The following is a 20,962-nucleotide window of genomic DNA, read 5'->3' as shown; positions in this document are numbered from 1 at the left end:
AAAAAGATGTCCCATATATGACCTTTGCAAACCAAGAGCTCTTACAGAAATGGGCACTGCACCTCAATTGTGTCTTAAATTCTTATTAGATCTCAGAGTTCAGTATCAAATTTCTTAATGTCAATTATGTGTGCCAGGAAGATCTATCCCATTTGTCTGTGACTATGGGCAAAGTTTGAGTAGCATTACTTTTTCTTCCATTTATGTGAAAATGAAATAAAGGAACAAAAGTAACCCAAAGAAAACAAATTGACCCAGTGAGACAAAGAATAGAAAAACAGACTGAAAAATCCATCCAAGATGTGTGAACTTCAGAGAGTAAGTGAAGGGTAGGAATTGCCTGCTCTGTTTTTTGTTTAAATCTAAAACCAAAACATACACAGGTTCAGTGGGCAGCATATGTTTTACATACTGAATTTATGTCTGATTTTATAGATTTGTACATTTGCTGTATCTTTCAGTCTATACCCATACCAAACAAAAATATAATAGGTCTATGAAACACATAGCCTTTTTACAGGAGGCTCTTCATGACCATCAACTCTTGTAATATTTGGTATTTTTCCTAAAGCCCCAGCTGGGGAACAGAGATTGCATGAAAATCTCAGCTTTTATTTAAAAAAACCCGACATTTCTACCCTTAGTAGGGGCCGGACACAGCCTAAAGGCTCAGAAACCCGCAAGCAAATAAAACGAGCTCAGACTTTATTAAGGAGAAAACATTTCATGATTTTTAAGCCAATCTCATGATCACCCGGTGGGCTGGCAGCACCCGGTCTCTCGCTTTCCCACCGAGGGGGGCTGCTCCCGAGGCCTGGGGATTCCTCGCTGGGAGGAGGTTCCTGGTGGGCTCAGTGGGGCTGGCGCTTGGCCCCTCAGGCGCCGGCTGATAGCCGGGGGGCGCTGGGGAGGCCAGGGAGCTGGGGGGCTGCCCTGCCGTCATTGCACCGCAAGCAGCCCGAGGCGCGCGGCGCAAAGGGAGCCCGCTCCCCAAGCGTCCCCCGGCTAACAGCAGCGGCCGCATCGTTCGCGGTGCCTGAGACCAGTGCTCCGCGGGCGGCAGCCGGGCCACTGGCTGCCGTCGAGGAAGCGGCTGTGGGGCAGAGACCGCCGCGACCGGGCTGGCGGCGAGGACCAGCCCCTGTCACTCCTCCGCAGCGTGCAAAGCAGCCGCACCACGGCCCCTCCCAGCCGCCAGCAGCACGTTCGCCAGCAGCCGCCTCCGCTCTTTTATAGGCTGCGAATTGCACTCGCTTCCCCTCCTCCCTCTCCTGCGGGCCGCGCGCGGTGACAGTTACAGCCAAAGGGGGCGCACGCGACGGCAGAGACGTTACCTGAGAACACCCACTCCCGCTTTCTTCCATCTACTCCCCTCCCCAGTCGCGTGCGTGACAGCGGCACGAGACTGCCCCTTCCCCTAGCGGCGGGCGGCGACTCACGTTCCCGCAGCCAGACGCTTCAGCATCCAAAATGGCGGCCCGACCCAGCCTAACCCAATCCTAGCCCAGAAGTCCCCAGCCCGATCCATGACTCGGCGCTCTGTAGGCTCACCCAGCCGCTAGGGTCGATTGTCGAGAAACGGATACCGCACGGCTTCCACTGCCCAGGGAGCGGAAAAAACACCCTGTGCTGAAGCGCAGAAGGGGAGAACCACGTTCCCCCCGCCCGCCCCCTCTACCCCCCCCCCCCAGTGGTTGCGTCCGTGACATCATCATCATGGCAACAACAGCTGGAGCCGAGGAGGCACCGCCGCCAAGGCGTCCGCGCTGCCGAGGGAAGGGACTGCTCTGCCCATGAGGCGCTCGCGGCCGGCCAGGCTCTTTTAGAGCCAGTTCAGGCTGCTCAGCGCGCGCGTGTGTCTGCCTGTGTGTGTGTGCGCGCGGGCGGGGAGCGGCGGGAGGGCGGGGGCTGCGCTCGCTGCGGTGGCGGCGGGGGAGCCGTGTGGGCTCCGCGCTCGCTCAGTGCGTGGGTCGCTCTCGGCGGCGGCGAACATGTTCTCAGTGAGGCTCGTGACCGCCGACTACTACATGGGCAGCCCGCTGCCTGGCCTGGACCCCGGCCAGTCCCGCTTCAGAGAGGCCCAGGCCAAGAAGGTGCCCGTGGTGAGAGTCTTCGGCGCCACCCCTGCAGGTAAGGGACCCCCGCCGCCTCTGCGGACCCCCGCCGGCGCTAGGCCCCGGGACGAGCTCCCCCCCCCCGCAGGGCTCGCTTTGTGATTCAGCCCCGGCGTGCTGCGGCGTGTGCCTCACCTGCCGCCGCCGGCCTCGCCCCTCCCCCGCCGGGACCCAGCGGGAGCTGGCGGCTGCTGCTGCGCGGGGTGGTACCTGCCTGGGGCCGGTGGGGACCGCAGGGTCTCTACAGACCGCGGCTCCCTGCGGGCTCCACGGCTGGTGAGTGGGGGCGCCGAGCGCAGGATCGGGATCTGCAGGTGTGAGGATGGGCAGGGAGGCTTGTGCCCGGGGAGAGTAGGAAATCGCTGCATGCGCGCCGCTCACAGGGGAAGCTGCCCCCGTATAGGCTCGTAGCTCGTGAACCACAACTAAGCCCAGCTGTAAAAACACTGTAGATCTGCTCTGCTCCGGACAGAGGGATTTGTACGTAACCCAGGCCGTGAGGTGTTGGGGTTTGCCTCTTTTTAAAGAAAGAGACGCAGCGTTTGTGTGTGAATGGATAGGAGAAAAAAAATTCATACGTGTCTTCGAGGGAGTGAATAGTGAGTTAATTTATAAGTACTGTATCTTTAAACGGCTTCCTAATACAGAGTTCCATGCGTGGGACTTCTGCAACAAGACTTGTGAAGTAGTTGTTTTTTATGTTGCTGTTACGCTAGTATATTGTAAATTGCTCAGACCAATAGGCAATAGTGCTGCACTGCAGAAGGGAACGTCCTAAGCACTAGCCACATGTTGGCCCCTGCGACTTCCTAATGTAACATCCTCTTTATTATTCATTACCCATTCAGCTATGCTTTTTATCGTTTACATCGATAAGAAGCCAGGCAATTCCAAGGTAGTCCCCAAAATACTAACGTTCTCTTTACCAGTAACATATTTTTCTAAATATGGATAATCTTTATTGCAAGTTTTCAATACACAGTGAAGATGAAAAAAGGCCCCCTTTCCATCAGTTGTTACAAATATTAGAGAACATTGAAATGTTCGTGTTGTATGATACTGACCTTGGGAACTAAGGTATTTGTGTGTTTTACAGATGTGTGTGTTATAAGTAGAGTATTTAATGTAGACTGTTATCATTAGGGAGGGCAGAACCTGCAGTAAAAGAGCACAATAAAGGTGTCTTTTCCCCCATTAGTATAGTATAGCAATCTTTATTCATATTTGGAATTTCAGTGTTATCTTTTCTGTGCATTCTTCAGGTGCAGAGAAAGGTAAAGTAATTGAAGCAGATGCAAACTGATGCACCTAAAGCTTAAATTTTTAAAGTAGATAGGTTGTTAACACAAAAATAAACTGATATAAAATAGCGACGCCTCTTTTGTTGTAATTTGCATTTTGCATACATTCAGTGCTTCATATTTCTCCCCATAACAAAATCTGTTAACTGCTGTTTCAATAGTTTTCAAATACATATGATAGAGGGAAACTTCTTTGAGAAAGTAATTATGTAATCCTATGAGTAATTGTTTCACTATTCATAAATTTAGAGCCTGAGGTTGTCTGGAAGGAACAGGCTTACTATTTTTTTAAATGCATAAGAGAAGACTGATATAGTTTCTTTAAGAAGATGTTGAGGATTTGCTATATCAGGAGTATGGCCTGGGAAGTAAACCGTAGAGTACTTCACTTTGTCCAGTGACTCAGAGCATACTGAGAAGTCCTTTTGCTTCCCTGACATAAACTTTATTATGTGTTTGCATAGCAGAACTGTTTCTAATTTAGCTTGGTTAATGGTGACTTTCTTCTGGCTTCTGCAGAGGAAGGGTGCTTTAATTATCTATTATTTCCATGTTACTTTTTAGCACAAAGAGTAGCTTGCCTTATTTTTCTTTTTCATTCTTTTAATAATGTTTGCGATAAGACTTCAGAAATACATTTGGTAGTTCTGCTTGTCTTTAAATGGTAAAAACAGATGGAATTCAGGTTCTTTTAATTAAGTGTTTTTGGAAGTAGGCAATTATTAGTACCTCACTGTCAATGTTAATATATTTAAATGACTTGGCATAGTAAACTCTGCAACTATTTACAGTGGAACTATCATGAAATGAGATTTTATTTAATCTTTTAGAAATATATTGACTTTTTTAAATGGGAGAAAATTCTGTTTTAAAGTTGACTAATGTATTGGCTGTATGTGATTCAGAATCAGTAAACTGACTTCTATTCTGGTGTATAAGTAAGGTCCTGTGTAAATCATGATTTCATGGATCTATGGAAATTGTGAAATTAGCCCAATACTGCGATTTCTCCCCCCTCCCCCCCAGCAGGGAGGTAGAAGCATCTCACTGAAGCTGTTCATGGTGGTGGTGATGGGGGCGAGGGTGTAGGGGAAGGTTAGTGGGCCAGCTCTGACCCAAGCCACCACTGCTGCTTCCTGTCCAGCCGGGAGGGGTGGGGAGGGGAGAGGTAGCAATGACAATGTGGCAATTAGGAGCCTGGGCCCAGCTCGTTTCTCAGAGGCCCACATAGGCCTGTGGGAGACACTGTAGCACTGGCTGGTGAGGAGTTGGAAGTGGGTTCCATCCCTCATGCCTCAGTCCCCTCACACACCTTGTGTTCCATGCAGTGGTGGCTTTTTGCAGGGGATGGATCTCAGTCTCCGCTCCTTGCCAGCTGGTGCTTCCGTGTCTCCCACGGGCCTGTGAGGGCTGTTGTGGGGGCAAGCCAGGGCTGCCAGTTGCCTTGTTGTCAGTACGGCTCCCCTCTCTCCGCTGGCTGGACACAAAACAGCAGTAGAGGCCCAGGCTGGAGCTGTATGGAACAAGCTGATCCCTGCCCTGGGTCAGGTTGGGCTAGACTGGCTTGTGCCATGTGGTTCATTTGCTCACTGAGTTGACTCTGATTGCTCATTCAGGTGGCTTTTGTCACCCTGCCATTGGTGAGACACCCCTCCCCCACATCAACTCCATGGAATAGGACTGCACCACCACATCCCTCTGAGATGGGACTAGTCTGCTAACCCTCCGTGAGCAGCTGCAGGCTCAGTGATGCCTGCTTTTGCCTCTGTACTGTTGAAAAAATTATAGAAGTTTGGGGGAGAGACTTGGCAGCCATGCATATCCAGTGAAATTTGAACATTTACCCATGATGTTAGCATGGATTTAAAAAAAAATCTGTGATTTTTCTGAGGGCCTTATGAGATAGTGGCTCATACCTACAGCTCAAGTCTGAAGTAACGGTAATGCTTGGGGTTTTTTTTATAAGCTTGCATGAAGGAAATCAGCCCTTCTAATTAAGGTAAATGAGTATTCTTGCCAGCCAGGTAGAAAAAGTGCCAAGTTGCAACACTGTGCATAGCACCTAGCCACTATGCTTGTATAGACAGCTTGCACCTTTGGTTTGGTTGTCTCTACGTTAATCTTAGTGTGTTTAAAACGAAACTACCATACTGTGCAGCTAATTAAGAGTCTTGGGTTCAAAAGGGGCTCCAAGGCCCACCTGGTGAGCCAGTGGAGATTAAGCCATTTTCATATACCAATCAATCATTTAGATTCTAGAAGTTGGAGTCCTAGCAGCACCACATTTTGCATCTTCTAGAAGCTGTGGGTGTTGGCGGGATCTGGCTGTATGCCCGTCTCTTCTGATGGGAGATAGTGTTCAAAGAGCCAGATGAGTGAGGAGGGAATTCTGTATTGCTGTACATTGTTTCATTCATAGTTGTGTATCATGAATTGATCATTTTGCCAGCCATCTCACAAACTATAATATATATATATAAATAGGGGCAAATTGCTCATAGAGGTAAAAAAGTTTGTGCCCATAAACACTTTCTGGTAAAAAGTACTGCCCCTTTACCCACTTTTAAAAATGGATTTGTGTGTCCACTGCTGTGGCTATTTGAAGGGTAAATCTTGAGCTCGTTATCTCTGAGTGGACATAGTAATCTTTTTGGGTCCTGTGATGTGGTGGACTGGGTCCAAATGCCTCCTGCTGGAGGCCTCAGGGTCTAGCCACACCCATCCCTGAAAGGAGCAGTGGAGAGGTCCTCCAAGCAGGCTAGAGTGGCTGCAGAGGAAGCAGAAAATCAGAGCGGCTACAGGTAGCAGCCAGTGAGGGCCCAGCAGGCTCAGAAAAAAGGAGCTGAAAGGGCCTGGAGAGATCAGTCTGCTAGCAGGGACTGGGGGAGGAAGAGGTGCCCTTAGCTGGCTGGAAGGGCTAAGGCAGGTAGTTGCTGGCAGGAACCAGGGTAGTGAGGGAATAGCTTCTGGCTTGCTGCCAGGACTCAGTGAAGACAGGCCTAGGGAACAGACTGTTTGTGGAACCGTTACCCCTTCTGTCCCCAGAAAGAGGCTGGTCTAGATTGACCCAGCTGGAGAGCTGGGGTCAGAGGACTAAAGGGCAAGTGAAGAGCCCTGAGGGAGGAAGCCCTGGTGGTGGTGCTCCACCTCAGGGCAGGAACCTCTACATGCAAGCTGGCCAATGAGGATATGTAGGGGCCCTGTTGGTCAGACTGAGGACTGGAGCCCAGGAAGGGCTACAGGGACAGTGTAGGTGGCTCACCCTGAGGACTGAGTCCCTGAAAATCCGGCGAGGGATCCATTGGCCAGAGGGGGGCGCTCACAAGAAGTGACATGCTGGCTGATGCTTCCCGTAGCTCCCATTGGCCAGGAACAGCGAACCACAGCCACTGGGAGCTGCAAGCGGCAGTGCCTGCGGACGGTCAATAGAAACAAACTGTCTTGCAGCGCACCAGCGGATTATCCTGACGGGTCGCAGGTTGCCCACCACTGTCCTAAAGTGAGAGATGATCGGTACAAGTCTACTCCTTCTCCTTGCTGCAGCCAGGAGGTTTTGGGTATCACATTTCCAAGCCTCTGTCTGTCCTTTCAGTCTTCCACCATGAGTAACTCTAATGCCTGCCTCTTTCTGAATAAGCCTGAAATGGATGTAGTCCATGACGTTTCACTGCTGTCTAGAGAATGAATAGTGGCACAGAAGCAGGCCGGAGTCTTTTTAATCTTATTCTCCTGATGCTTGGGGAAACTGAGTAACAGTAGAGATAGTGAGTCTGTCTGTAGACTTGGAAAGATGCTGCTGCAGAGATACCCTTTAAAAAGTTAAACATGTAACAGATGCAACTATAAGAGCTAGTAAATGAAAGCTTGAAATCTACAGAAATTGATGTTAAGGCCCCTTGATTGCCAGGGCAAGTTCCTCTCTCCAGGGGTGAATGGAATTTCTTTAAGGCCTGTTTATAGTTATGAATAACTTGTCATAGATGCATTAGATTTTTGCTGTGTTTTCAGATAACTTCTCAATAGTTTAATCTGATTAAAAGAAAAATAATTCTGACTTCATTCTATGAATCTGAAAATGTGGCAGATGCAGTGTTGTCAAGTTATGTTTTGCATCCATGGGTGTTTTTAATAGAACTTATTTCAAAGGATAGAGCTAATTTTTTTAGTATAAAAATATCCAGTAAAATATAACGAGGACAGTAGAGTGTGTTCCATTGGATTGTATGAGAGTCTAGGGGCTTGCCTACTTGAAGAATTAGAACTCAGTAAACTAGGGTATGGATCCTGATGCATGTTAACAGCTTTGAACTAGTCCCGTTTCAAAGAGCACTCTAACAAACTATTGTGCATCAGCGTGGTGCACATGGATAATTAGACCACGGCGGGCTAGCGTGGGGTAGAGTCACACGCTGCCTTGCCACAACCTTGTTTGTGTAGGCAAGCCCCAGAAGTCAGAAAGTGTATGTTCTGTTCCAGCTCTCATTTAATTGCTCTGTGACCTTGGACAAATCACTTAAACTCCGCATTTCAATTTCCCCTTCTGTGGAGACAGTATACTTTGCCCATCTTTGTAAAGCACTTTGAGATCTGTCTATAAAAAGTGCTCTATAAGTTAGCATTTACTATAATAGAACATGGATCAACAGATCAGATCTGTTAAATACATACATTATCCCATCCATGTTTCTTTCCTCTTTTCTTACTCCTTCTGGCCAGCAATTTTATAAAAGTATTGGGAAAGCCCAAGACATGGTTTTGGTGTTTGAGCCTCCAGATTGAAATTGGGCAGGAGAGTGGTACAGTTTAAACTTCTGTTTACATTCAGTATTTGGTTTAATTTGGTGGTTCTCAGATTCATTCTTGGCACAATGGTGAGACATGTAAGTATCATGATGGAAAGAAGTAATTTTTAATGCAGTTTGGGGCCCTTGGAATTTCCAGGAGACTTATTGACCACTGAGGGTATAGCTACACAGCACAATAAGCCTAGGCTCTGACTCGGTTTAAGCCCAAACCCCGCTGCAGTCTGCAGAGAAATTAGTCTGACTTGGGCCAGGAACCCTTCTGGACTCAGGCCGGCTGATGCTGATAGAGGGATGAGTCAGAGCTCAAGTCCCACTATGACAGGGATCAAAGCTCAGGCATTTTTCAGTGTGGACGCAGCTCTGGTCTCAGTTGCCAGACTTGGATCTGGAGAGTCAACCAACACTGTCCTCTGGATCTGTCCTTCCCAGCCCTTAATTCCAAAACTTCCCACATGCTTCCCAGGAACAGAAAGCAAGCGCCTGGTTCAAATGCAACTGCTCTGTGTTTAACCCTTCGTTTTCATGCGGGCTGCTCAACTGGAAACAGTCTATGAGGACGTGCATTAGCATGGCTAGCACTAAGAAGTTGTCATGCATCAAGGATGCTGCTAGCTGGCTAGAGGAACATAGATGGATTCTGATTAACCTCTGGTGTGAGGCAAGCAAGGTGTTCAACTTCTGAAAGAGCATAAGAAATTATTATGTCTACAAAATTATATCTGAGTGCCTGGTAGCATTGGGATTGACTGGACAGCAGAACAATACAGAGAGTAACTCAAGCATCTGAAGACAGAACTGCAAAGTCAAGGATGCTAATGGAACTTTTGGGAACTCTCTATTTTCCCGCCTCTTTATGAGGAACTCAGTCGAGTACAAGGAACTGTAGCAAGTACTGAGCCTGAGCCCACAGTGGTGCATGACAATCTGCTCGGTAGGGATATTACCCTTACAACCTCTCCGCCCCCATCACAGGCACAGCCAGAGGAGAGAGCCAGCTGTTGAATGAAGGGCAATAAGTGACCCTATTGCTGCTGGTAACTGGGGAGACTATGCTGCTGGAGCAGCTGCAGCACATCCTGGGTCCATATTTGGAAGAGTTGTTTTGTAATGGTCCTGAGGAGCAGTCCACTGCAGATTTGGTATCAGAACAAACGCTGAAGCCGGAGTCTGGTAAGTTTCTGCCACCATTTGTTTCTATTAACATATGGATGGGAGAGATTTTAGCTTATGGGCCTGTTAAGTTATTAACACAAGTTGTGGTTTTGGTGTGCTTCTGTTCATGGTAGAACTCATGCTATTTCCCTAGCGCTTTCCCCCTGATGCTATGTGGGCTTCAAAATGGACACCACAAAAAAGAGGAAAAAGTTAAATAAGCAGTTTTCATGAAATCTTTAGTAGTTGCTCAATTATTGTTATAAATATGGGTTGGGGTTTTACAATGAACAACCTCACATACCCCACCTGTGAAATATAGTGCGCCTTATAAATCAGCCACACCTGCACTGTCCTGGACCGCCTGTGAACTGCGTTTTTAAAAAGTAGCTATTACGAGTCCAAATTACAGCAGAGGGTGGCGGTCTGTCTGTGTTGAGTCCCCATTGCGAGTAGCAAGTTGGGTCTGTGTGTGGATGCAGGGTGCTTGTAAGGAGGCTGTACTGTGTTTCCATGTTAAATCAGCATCTTGTTGATTTTTACAGCAAATTGTCACCCATTGCTGGCTGGTGATGAAAGCAAAATTCTCAGAGTAAGAACTCCATACAGTCTGCTATGCTCTGGGGCAGGGCATACTTATTAGGACTGCCTCTGTAATTCACAGGCTTCCTCCATTCTGAGATGTGCTGGTTGGTTACTAGGTGCCTGAATATCTCCTTAGCGTACAAAGGTGGCTGTTCTCCATTGGCCTGGAACAGAAGTTCACATTTCCCCTCGGGTACCTCCAGAATATCAATATTCTCCAGAGCTTACCCTTCTTGACAGGATTGAAAAACCATGGATGGTAACTAGACCACGCATAAGGCTCCTCCCTACCTCCACCTTGAGAAAACGAAGGGATATAAAAATAATTTAAAATGATTTTTTTTATGAGAGTCTTACCATGATGTGTGATGGTTTTCAGTGCTGCTCCAAAGGATATCTGAAGTCAACAGTGTTTTGTCTGTGAATACACCCCATTAATAAAAAGTGTTATTCTTTCACCTTGAATTAAAGCAGTCCCTTTCACAGGGCTGGAAATGTAACTTTTGTCGTGCTCAGACAATAATGTACTCTGTCATTCTCTTTTCAAGGCCCTTCCACCTCCACAGGGCAAACACATGGCACCAGGAACCTGGGAGTTCAGACCAATCTACCCCGAGCAAAGAGAGCGTCTGGGATAGGCTGATGAGAGAGCAGCTAGATAAAACTAATTGTGAGAGAGAGTTCCAGAAGAACCAAAAGGAGTGTCAAATAGATAAGATGCACAAAGGGTGGAAAGAGAGACAGAATCTGTATAGCATGAGAAGAAATTGGCGGACATATTCTTGAGGGAGTAAGAAAGAGCAGCAGAAAGAGCTTTTTGAGTGATTACTTTAAGCCCATGGCTACGAGGCTCCAGTGCCATCGTCATCTCTTGCTCTACAGCCTGCAGAGTATGCATTCTTTGGACAATTCAGGAAGTGGCTGGACCAGGTCACAGGCAATGAACTCTAGTACATGGAATGAACAAATGTATCCTATGCATTCACTTACTCCTGTCCAGTCATGGCCTGCATGAACAAAACACACCAGAAAGGCAAAGCAGAACAGAGGAATGGGATACCCGGCAATAATTGGATATGTCATTTGGGAACATGGACCGCTGACTTGGCACCGAGTTTGTTTATTGTGCTGCATGCTTTGATGACAGCTGGTTTGACTTTCTGGTTCTTACAGTGGCCTGTAAATACATGTGTAAAATAGTGTTGAATTTGTGCACAAGGCTACAATAACAAATTTTATTATATGTAATGATATAAGTGGAAGGCTTTTCCAGAGATTTCAGTGGGAGCTGGATCAGGCAGTATATAGTCTAATCTTTTTCTTCTTTTATTTATTTGTATACTAGTGCACCTAGGAGCCCTAGTCAGGAACCAGGCACCCATTATGCGAGGTGGTGTATAAACATATAATAATCAGATGGTCCCTTCCCCAAGGAGCTTACAATCTAAGTATAAGATAAGAGATGATAGATGGATACAGCCAGACAGAGGAGTACAAGGAAACAATGAGACCGTATTGGTCAGAATGGTAGGCAGTAATCTCTGCACACCACATCCTAACTGTTGTTAAGCTTTTTGTAAGCAGCACAGCAAAAGAAGGGTTTGAAGGCGCATAATGCGGTACCTCTGTGGATTTCACCTCCCAAGTGTGAGAGGCAACAAGGGAGAAAGTATAAAGTTGCTTGTCTGAAAATTTAATAAGCCCATGATGGAGGCTTCAATCAGTGGGTTGATGAGAGGCAAGTATTGGCAGCTCAGTAGCTAATGAGCGACGATAGGAAGGGTGTTGGATTGACCGTGAAGGGCCTTGAAAGTTAACACAAGTATCATACATTTGATGTGATCCAGAAGGGGGACCCAAGTGGAAGGATTCAAAGAGAAGGGTGATGTGGTCAAAACAACAGCCTAGCAAAATGATCTTTGCAGCAGCATTCTGTACGGATATGAGTGGGTTAAGATTGCCTTTGTCGAGGCCATATAGAAGAATATTATGGTAATTGAGATGTGAGATGAGAGTTTGGACAAAAGTTTTAGCTAAGTAGATGGATAAGAAAGTCATATCTTAGAGATTTACGCAGAAAGAATCAGTGGGATTTAGATATAGACAGGACAAGAGGATCTATGCTCAGAAAATTCCACCGCTTTACCATACACCAGTGTAACTAAACAAGTGATTCATTGCAACCTGATTTGATGTCCTAAGCACAGTATTTCGTGCAGGAGTTGCAAAGCCTGTGGACAGTTGCATCTAACCTAAAATAGCTAGCATTACTCTCTAGAGCAGGTATGTAATGCAAGTTTTCCAAACAGTGGCTCCAGACAGTTTGCCCTATACATTGGGATATGGAGTCTTTCACTTCTAGGTCATTGTTTCAAGTCCAAGTCAGTAGAAAGCAAAAATAATTTTTCTTAGCTAACTCTTTAGTGGCACATGTGAAATGAATTGATTTTTTTAAATTTGATTTTCTATTGGGCAGGTTTTCACGCTATAGAAACCGCTAGGGATCAAATGGACAATGGAAACTGAACTACCCTCGCTTGCAAACATGGTCCCTTCCAGAACAGCGTGGTACTTTTAGCAAGACATTGGGAAGCTTTTTTTGTTGCTGCCTATGCTGGCTCTGTTCTGTGGATAGAGAGGTCATTTTCCAGGATTATCAATGTGGCACCTTTTGAAATTTCTTTTAAAAAGTTACAACTGTTTTTAAGGCCAGCTACACCTAAGGTGATTTACATCGGTAGCCTCCCACTACAATTGTCCTTCCTTTCGGACTCTTACGTGGCTCAGTATTCACTTATCATCCATTATGAGGCAGGTAGCTGTGGGGAATTCACACTGCTTATAGGCAACACACTTTTATTTTGCTATCGGTGCTTCGTGAGAGGAGATTTTAGTCTTTCCTTGAATGGAAATAAAATGAAAAAAATATAAAAAGTACTTGACATTTATATGAAGTCCTCTTTTTTGTTTGAGTGACCTCTGTAGAGATGGTTGATACTCAGTTGTACTTTCAGCACCATAGTGACAACAATCAAGCATTAAATTACACAGTCCTCCAGTAGTTTTCACTAGGGGTTTGGCCATTAACTAGGGTTGGCAGGTGACCAGTTTTTGACTGAAACGCCTGGTCGAAAAGGGACCCTGGCGGCTCTGGTCGGCACCACCGACTGGGCCATTAAAAGTCCGGTCGGCGGCGCAGTGGGGTCCCGGTGCTAAGGCAGACTCTGAGCCTGCCCTAGCTTCACGCATCTCCCAGAGGTGGCCACCACCTAAACACCTGGGCAGCAAGGGAGGCTCCGTGCTCTGCCCCCGCCCCGAGGGCTCCGCAACCAATGGGAGTAGTGCCTGGAGGTGCTGGGCGCGGAGCCTCCCTGGCCACCCAGACATGTAGGGGCTGCAGGGACCTGGTGGCCGCTTCCCTGGAGCCGTGGTAAACACCACCAGGATCCCGCATCCCAGTCCTCTGCCCCAGTCTGGAGTCCCCTCCCCCACCCAAACTCCCTCATGGAGCCTGCACCACCAAAACTCCCTGCCCGAGCCCGCAGCCTCATCCCCAGTCCCACCCCAGAGCCCACACCCTCAGCTGGAGCCCTCACAACCTCCCCGTACACCTGCCCCAGCCTAGAGCCCCCTCCTGCACCTCAAATCCCTTATCCCCACCCCAGAACCCACACCCCCAGCTGGAGCCCGCACCTCTGCCCCAGCCCAGCCTGCCCCAGCCCAGAGCCCCCTCCTGCACCTCAAACCCCTTATCCCCACCCCAGAGCCCACACCCCCAGCTGGAGCCTGCACCTCTGCCCCAGCCCCATGAAAGTGAGGGAGGGGAAGAGGGAGGGGGAGTGTGGGGGATGGAGTAAGTGCGGGCGGGGCCTCTGAGAAGGAGCAGGGCAGGAGTGTTTGGTTTTTTGCGATTAGAAAGTTGTCAATCCTACCATTAACTACAATGGGAGCAGGATTCATCCTAAAATTAATATTCCTTCATCACAAGGGTGCTTCTACTCAGGTTCATTTGCTTATTCCCTTGTCCCCTTTCACTCCTCCTAGACTTATTGTAGAACTCTTTCTTAGTGGTTTGGTCAAAACTCTAGGCAAGGGGAGGGGGAAAAAAAGAGTAGTGTCTTCAATCTCATGGCTTTATGTTGGGGGTGGGTCACACTTTTAATAATTTTTTTTTTTTTTACTAAAGGTGCTTCATGTCTGAAAGGACTCCAAGAAGAGCTCATCCTTGTCCACCTGATTACAGCCAAGGTCAAGTACTAGGGTCTCCATCAGGATACTGTTTCCTTGCACTTAAGTAGGGGCTGCCATAGTATTGGTGAGAACACTTATTTCCCTTAGGAGTTGTGGAGAAAACCTTTGGCCACATCCTACTCACCTTCTCTCTTGGTAGACTTTTGTGATGGTTGGCTGGAGGAAGTGTGGCCTAAAGCACAAGACTAGGGCCTTGGCTACACTTGCGAGTTACAGCGCAATAAAGGAGCCCTGGGCACACTAGCTTACTACCCATCTGCACTGGCAAGACACGTAGAGCACTTTGACTCTGCGGCTACAGCGCTGCTCGTACTCCACCTCGGCAAGTGGAATAACGTTTGCTGGTCCCTCACTGGAGCACCATGGCGCCAGTGCGGATGAGGTGTTGCATTACTGCGCTCTGATCAGCCTCTGGAAACATCCCATAATCCCCTTAAGTCAAGTGGTCACTCTTCTCATTGTTTTGAACTCGCAGTAGGAATGTGGATACTCCCTTTGAAAGCTCAGTTTTTGAGCTTATCTGCTCCAAGACAAAGCAACCCCTACTGTGGAATGCTGTGTGTGTGTGTGTGTGTGTGTGTGAGAGGGGGGAGGGGTGGGAGGAGGGGGAGTCTGCTGCTGTCTGAACTTACAAGACAGAATGCTGACATGTGCTCAGCCTCCCCCTCCCCCCAAAACCAATCTCTCTCCCCCCATATAAACACAACACACTCCCTGTCACACTCCACCCCCCCCCCACCCCCCATTTGAAAAGCACGTTGCAGCCACTTGCATGCTTGGATAGCTACCACAATGCACTGCTCTCTGTGGCCGTTGCAAGAGCTGCTAATGTGGCCACGCAAGTGCACTTGTAGCTGTCAGTGTGGACAGACTGCAGCGCTTTCCCTACTGTGCTCTACGAAGGCGGGTTTAACTCAAAGTGCTCTACATCTGCAAGTATAGCCAGTTAGGAGATCTGGGTTCTTTTCTTGGCTCTGCTACCATGTTGAAATCTTTTATTCCTACTACCTCAGTTTCCCCATTTTACAGATCATGCCTCATAAATACAAGTGTTTTCATTGAGATTACTTTCCTAAGAAAGACCAGAAGTATCTGATCCTTTGTTTTTAACGCTATTCTAGTCCTGCCCAATTAAGCACAGCTGACAATAGGCAATTTGTTCACACTATAACTGAAGTTGCTTAGAGTTAATACACGGATTATAGCAAGGTTTGTATTAAATCATTCACAGTGTTCACTGGAAATAAAATATCTGGTATTCAGAGTTAAATAGTTAACAGGAATTGATCGTCATAGAATTGTCAGAGAAGCTAGAAAATATATTTTTTTTTTTTTTTTTGCACAACTCTACTCCCCGAAGTCTGTACATTATGGAAGAACTTTCCCTCTACTCATAGGAATAACTTGTCTGGAAAAAAAACAGGATTATTTTGACACACTATGTGTGAAAACATCTTTAATTAAAGTGCACTATATGACAGGCTTATGGGTGGTATTTCTGGTGGTTACATTTTTTTTTAAATGTTATACAAAAAATTACTTTAAACTGGGTTAATAAAGGACTTCTCTACACAAAAACTTAGTTTGCAGCAAACTGGGTTGTAAATCTACCTCACACTTGCATGCTGTGCACTAAGTGTCTGATCTGGATTCTGCTGCCTCATACCAATAGTTCCCTAATGCATTTGGAGCGACTCCTGTTTCAGTGGCCAGTAGATCAAAGCCACTGGTGCACATCATCAACGTCCACATGGACACTTAGCATGTGGCAAGCTAATGTACAGTAGATTTGCACCCCAATTTGCTATGAACTAAATGTTCATATATAGGCAAGCCTAGAGAATGACACTAAAAAATATTCAGATAGGTAGAAATATCACTGGTTACCAAAAATGTTTAAACTAGTGACTAACTCTACAACAATGATTTCTAATCTGTTTGAACCACAAATTACCACATAAAAACATCAGCTATACAAGCAAATACCTGCCATTTCCCAGTCTGCTCTAATCCACAAGGGAGTGTTGCCAGTTTCAAACATCTGTTTCATAGATTTGAAATCGGACAAATTCAGTTCAATGGGAATTTTGCATTTGATGTCACTGGAAGCAGGATTGGCCCTTAATTTAGAAAGGAGGAGCCCAGAGTACCAATTACAAAATCTTGAAGTGTTTGGGAAATGCTGCTCTGGAGCAGTACTGTTCTGGGGATAAAAGAGAGGAAAGTTCACACTACTACTATACACACGATAATTTGAGCTGGTTATGCTCTCAAATATAGCATGAATATATAAAGGTAATCAATCTCAAAATACTTGAATCTGTATGCTCTGCATCTTTTGAGGGTGGATTAGACTCAATACAAACACAGAAACAACATTACAAATATAGCCATAATTTGACTCCTATAAATCAAATAGTTTGTGTAAGAAATGTAGTTTTAAAACTATACAATATTTTCCAGACTTAAAAAAAAAATAGCATATGTTGTGAATAAAATAATTTAACTTGCCACAGTAATTTGATCCATTCTTTTTACTAATGTATGATCTGGAAATAAATTTGTGGACTCGCATTTTCCAGACAAGCTTTAAAAATGGTATTTTTCTAACAGTCTCTTTCTATAGTTTTTGTTTAATTTCTGTTACAAAAATGCAACCTACTCTAAAATTTGAAGTAGAAAAATACTTACTTCCTATGTAAAGATGACCCTAGTGTATTTAGTATTGCAGCTATGTTGGTCCCAGAATATTGGACACAAGGTGGTGAGGTAATATTTGATTAGACCAACTTCTGTTGGTGAAAGAGACAAGCTTTCAAGCTAGAAGTAGCTCCTCTTCAATAAAAGGTATTATCTCACCTATCTTGTCTACCTATTTAAAAGTTGAATTTCTAAATCTTGAATATAATGTTTTAAAAAAAAAAAAAAAAAGGTGCAGGTTGGATGAGGAGGGAGGAATAGGATCTCTGAAGCATTTACAACTACATATGCTGGTAGCCAGAATTTTGATGAGCTGGTGCCAAGAGTTGGAAGCCTAATAAAAGAAACAAATGATTTTTCATCTGTATTATTATTGATTTTTATTACAGTATTGCCATGGGACCCAGTGAGAATTGGGGCCCCATTGTTTTAGGTACTGTTAAGAGAGTAGTAGACAGTAGCTGCTGCAAAGAAGTTACAACTTAAATAGACAAGGCAGAAAAAGGATAGAGGAAAGGGATGCAACAAATAAGCAGAGCGAACAAAGTGATGGCCTCTAAACATCATGTTTTCTCCGAGATTTTTTGGATGGGATTTTGTTAGGAGAGGATTCGCTTAAAGACAAAGGAAGGGAGATGACATATTGAAAGGAGGGGGTTCATAAAGGGAACCAGACATGGGAAATGGGGGAGAAAAGGTGCATATAAGGCATGTAGTGTGAGACTGAAGTGAAGAGACTGGGGAATAGAGCTGAAACCAACAGCCAGTTAGCCCAGGACAGAATGTCGCGAGTCAGAACTGTAGAAACCCCTGATTTTGTTATTGTCCAGTGGTTCCTGCAGCTGTACCAGTTGACGTGGTTGTGTCCTTTCCTTCTGGCTTCTGTTTTTTTGGTCTACTTCCCTGGAAGTAGACTTTTTTTGACTCTTCCCTGGAATTCCCGCATGTGCCCCCCCCCCCCACCCACCCACATGACTTGGGAAAGGGAAGGGTCCACATAGGTCATAGTTAAGGCTACATTTGTGTCAGAGAGGTCATGGAAGTCACAGAATCCATGACTTCCAGAGACCTCCATGACATTCTCTGCTGCTTCAGCCACAGGGGCTGCAGGACTCTGGAGCTGTCAGCCAGTGGGGCCCTGGCAGGGTTCCAGCAACAGGTGACAGGGTTCTAGCGGTGGGCGACAGCCTCGCATGTGGGGAGGGGGAGAAGGACGCCTCAAGTGAGTGACTGGGGTTGTCCTGTTTTCTCTTTGGGAGTGGACGAAGGGGGAACCCACAGCTCCCAGCCCCCACGGTGGCAGGGGAAACCATGGAGCCACAGCAGCAAAAGTCACAGACGGGTCACGGCTTCTGTGAATTTTTGTTTATTGCCTATGACCTGTCTGTGACTTTTACTAAAAATAACCATGACAAAATCTTAGCCTTAGTCATGGTGTCCCCTGTTGGGGTAGAGGGTTTGTCAGTTTTGCCCTTTTCAGTGCCCAGAACTATGCAGTGGTGAGAACTCTGGGAAAACTGCAGTCTTCTCTCAAATACTCTGCAGTTCATGGCTTTGATCTGGCAAGTCCTTATTCATGTGCATAACTTTATGTGAATGAGTGAGTGGAGGATCAGGACCATAAAACTATATATATGGGGAACTCAAAATCTTGTAGTGCCCAGTATTTAGTAACTCCATTGTATCAATAAAGACAGAAGAGAAACATCCATATTTCAAGGTTGTATGCCAGACAAAGCACTACTTTGGGGGAGAGGAAAGGAGGATGGAGTCCAAGGCCTACTGTAGTTCATGCCTAAAGTAGCAATAGGTGTGAGACTTTTGCATTGCAAACCAGGTTATCTGCACCAAAGGAAAGGTGCTCTCCTGAGGATGCAATCACTCCTTCAGAGACTAGGTTGTATGTCAGTCATAAATCTGCCCCAGTTCCAATCCCTCTCATTAATAATCTCCCGCAGATTTTATCTAAGCCTGAGCCATATAGAAAACTTAGGTACACAACTATTTCTATCACTTACTTCAAATAAAGAAAAGGAGTACTTGTGGCACCTTAGAGACTAACAAATTTATTTGCGCATAAGCTTTCATGAGCTACAGCTCACTTCATCGGATTTGAAGTGAGCTGTAGCTCACGAAAGCTTATGCTCAAATAAATTTGTTAGTCTCTAAGGTGCCACAAGTACTCCTTTACTTTTTGCGAATACAGACTAACACGGCTGCTACTCTGAAACCTGTCATTACTCCAAATAGTAGCCTCTGATGTTTTCCCAGTTTTATTCTCCCCCATGTAAACCTGCTGGCAATGAAACTTTTAATTTGATCCTATTCCTGATAAATCAGTTAATTTCATTATGCAATTGAATTCTCTAGTTTCTAAAGGGTGAATGATAGCATTGCTCATCCTTATCTCCTAATGTTTAAGGATTTGGTATTTTGGAAGTAGGGCACATGCTGTGAATAAACATGTGGAAGATAAAGTTGTGGAGTTATAACATGGATGGAAATAGAACAGAGGCTGAGAGTAAAGTCACAGAGTGAATCTTTAAGACTGTAACTTGGGTTTTTCTCATAACACATGATCTACTGACTGGCAATGGCTCACAGATGCGAGGAGAAAGTAGCTCGTGTTATGGTAATACACTGACAGGAGTTAGGTAAATCCCACAATTGGTGTACAGTACTTTCAAATACAATAATCTAACAATTAGGCTCTATAATGACCCAAAGAATAGTCCTGTTCTTCTCATGTACTACCAATATCACAGGAGTCTAGTGAATGTTTTTAGCACTGTAGCAGTTAACCTTATCTGCAGCACTCAGCAAAGCTAGGGCTAACATTTTCAAATGCTGCCTGTTTTCCTAGTTTAGATGAGATCTGAGTGAGTGGTGTAGTGTAGCACATATCACATTCCCCTTTAGACAACAAAATGAAAAAAACAAATTCTACCTTTGTTGTTTTATGCACACCCTTCAAGGAGAGGACTTATTTCAGAATAAGTAGTGTCTTAAGGAAGGACTTAAGCAGGAGAGGGTAAAGCGCTGATGGACACTGGGTCGGGGGTGGGGGGGCCTTCAATATAGGGGCCCTGTGGTTGTCTTATGGCTTCCTTTCCAATATCTATTGTCTAGTTGTTTATAATTTTCTCAAACTCCTCTTGCTCTGAAACTTTGCAAGTTTGGTCTCAGCCCAAAGGTAACTTTTTCCAGTAAAAATGTTTGTCATCTGAGTTAACTAAATGTGCATGCAGAAATATTTTTCCCTTGTGTTCTGACTGGAACTTTTGCACTTGCGAACTCAGTGGCTATAGGTAGAAACTTGGAAATTGGCTGCTTTTTAGTCCCCTTTGAGAGTCTTAAAAATAAGCCAAGCAACATTGAAGAAGTTTTTAAAGCTATGAATGCTTGAAGTCTGCCTTTTGGCACCTAAAGATTTTCATTTTACTCCTCCCTCCTCCCAGGATAATTTGAAAGTAGAGTGGTATAAATATTGGCTGCACTCAAAACTACTTTGTTTTATCAGCAACCTTAAGCTAAAACCCTGATCCTGCAATTGAACCTGTGTGGGGACCCTTAAGGTAAATCAAAACCTATGTCATTTATAAGATTTACAGACCAGTAATGACTTATTTTTTCCTTTATATTTTAAAACAATATTTTTAATGTATTGTTTTATGGTGTTCATTAGTATATTTGCAGCATAGCAAAGTTAATGCTGTAGGGAAAACTGTTCAGAGTTTTCTGGCCTCTGAGTTGGATTTCTCAACAATAACCCTTTCAAAATGTTTAATACATTGGAAGTATATTCGGAATTGCATTTTGGTGGTACACACAGGACAGGTTTATTCTTTTAATGTTACTGCATCAGATAGATTAAATGGCTATTTCTGCTGCATGTCAGATATGTTGCCTTCACTGAACTAAGTAAGAATTGAGACTTTTCTAAACTTTGATATCTGGTTGGGGTTTTTTTTGTTTTTGTTTGGAGGTAGAATCGTATTGTTCCCTCCAAATCATTGGGTTACCCTTGTTAATAAAATCTTTTAATCATACCTTA

General features: G+C 45.3%; 1 protein-coding gene and 1 long non-coding RNA gene across 2 annotated transcripts in view; both read left to right on the top strand.

Moving 5' to 3' along the window:
- The first annotated feature begins 1,572 nt into the window (after positions 1-1,572).
- Positions 1,573-20,962, top strand: part of REV3L (REV3 like, DNA directed polymerase zeta catalytic subunit) — a 247,979-nt gene continuing 228,589 nt past the window's right edge. The window contains 1 exon segment of the mRNA XM_037894643.2: positions 1,573-2,130. Within this exon segment, the coding sequence (XP_037750571.1) occupies positions 1,992-2,130 (139 nt within the window). The 5' untranslated portion in view covers positions 1,573-1,991.
- LOC122465031 lies at positions 9,238-17,143 on the top strand. Its single transcript, XR_006289551.1, has 2 exons — positions 9,238-9,390; positions 10,506-17,143. It is a non-coding gene; the product is annotated as an uncharacterized LOC122465031 (long non-coding RNA).

Source organism: Chelonia mydas, chromosome 3, assembly GCF_015237465.2.
Source record: "Chelonia mydas isolate rCheMyd1 chromosome 3, rCheMyd1.pri.v2, whole genome shotgun sequence".
Taxonomy (NCBI): Eukaryota; Metazoa; Chordata; order Testudines; family Cheloniidae; genus Chelonia; species Chelonia mydas.
Note: the sequence above shows the minus strand (reverse complement) of the source record. Positions and strands in the feature narration are given on the sequence as shown.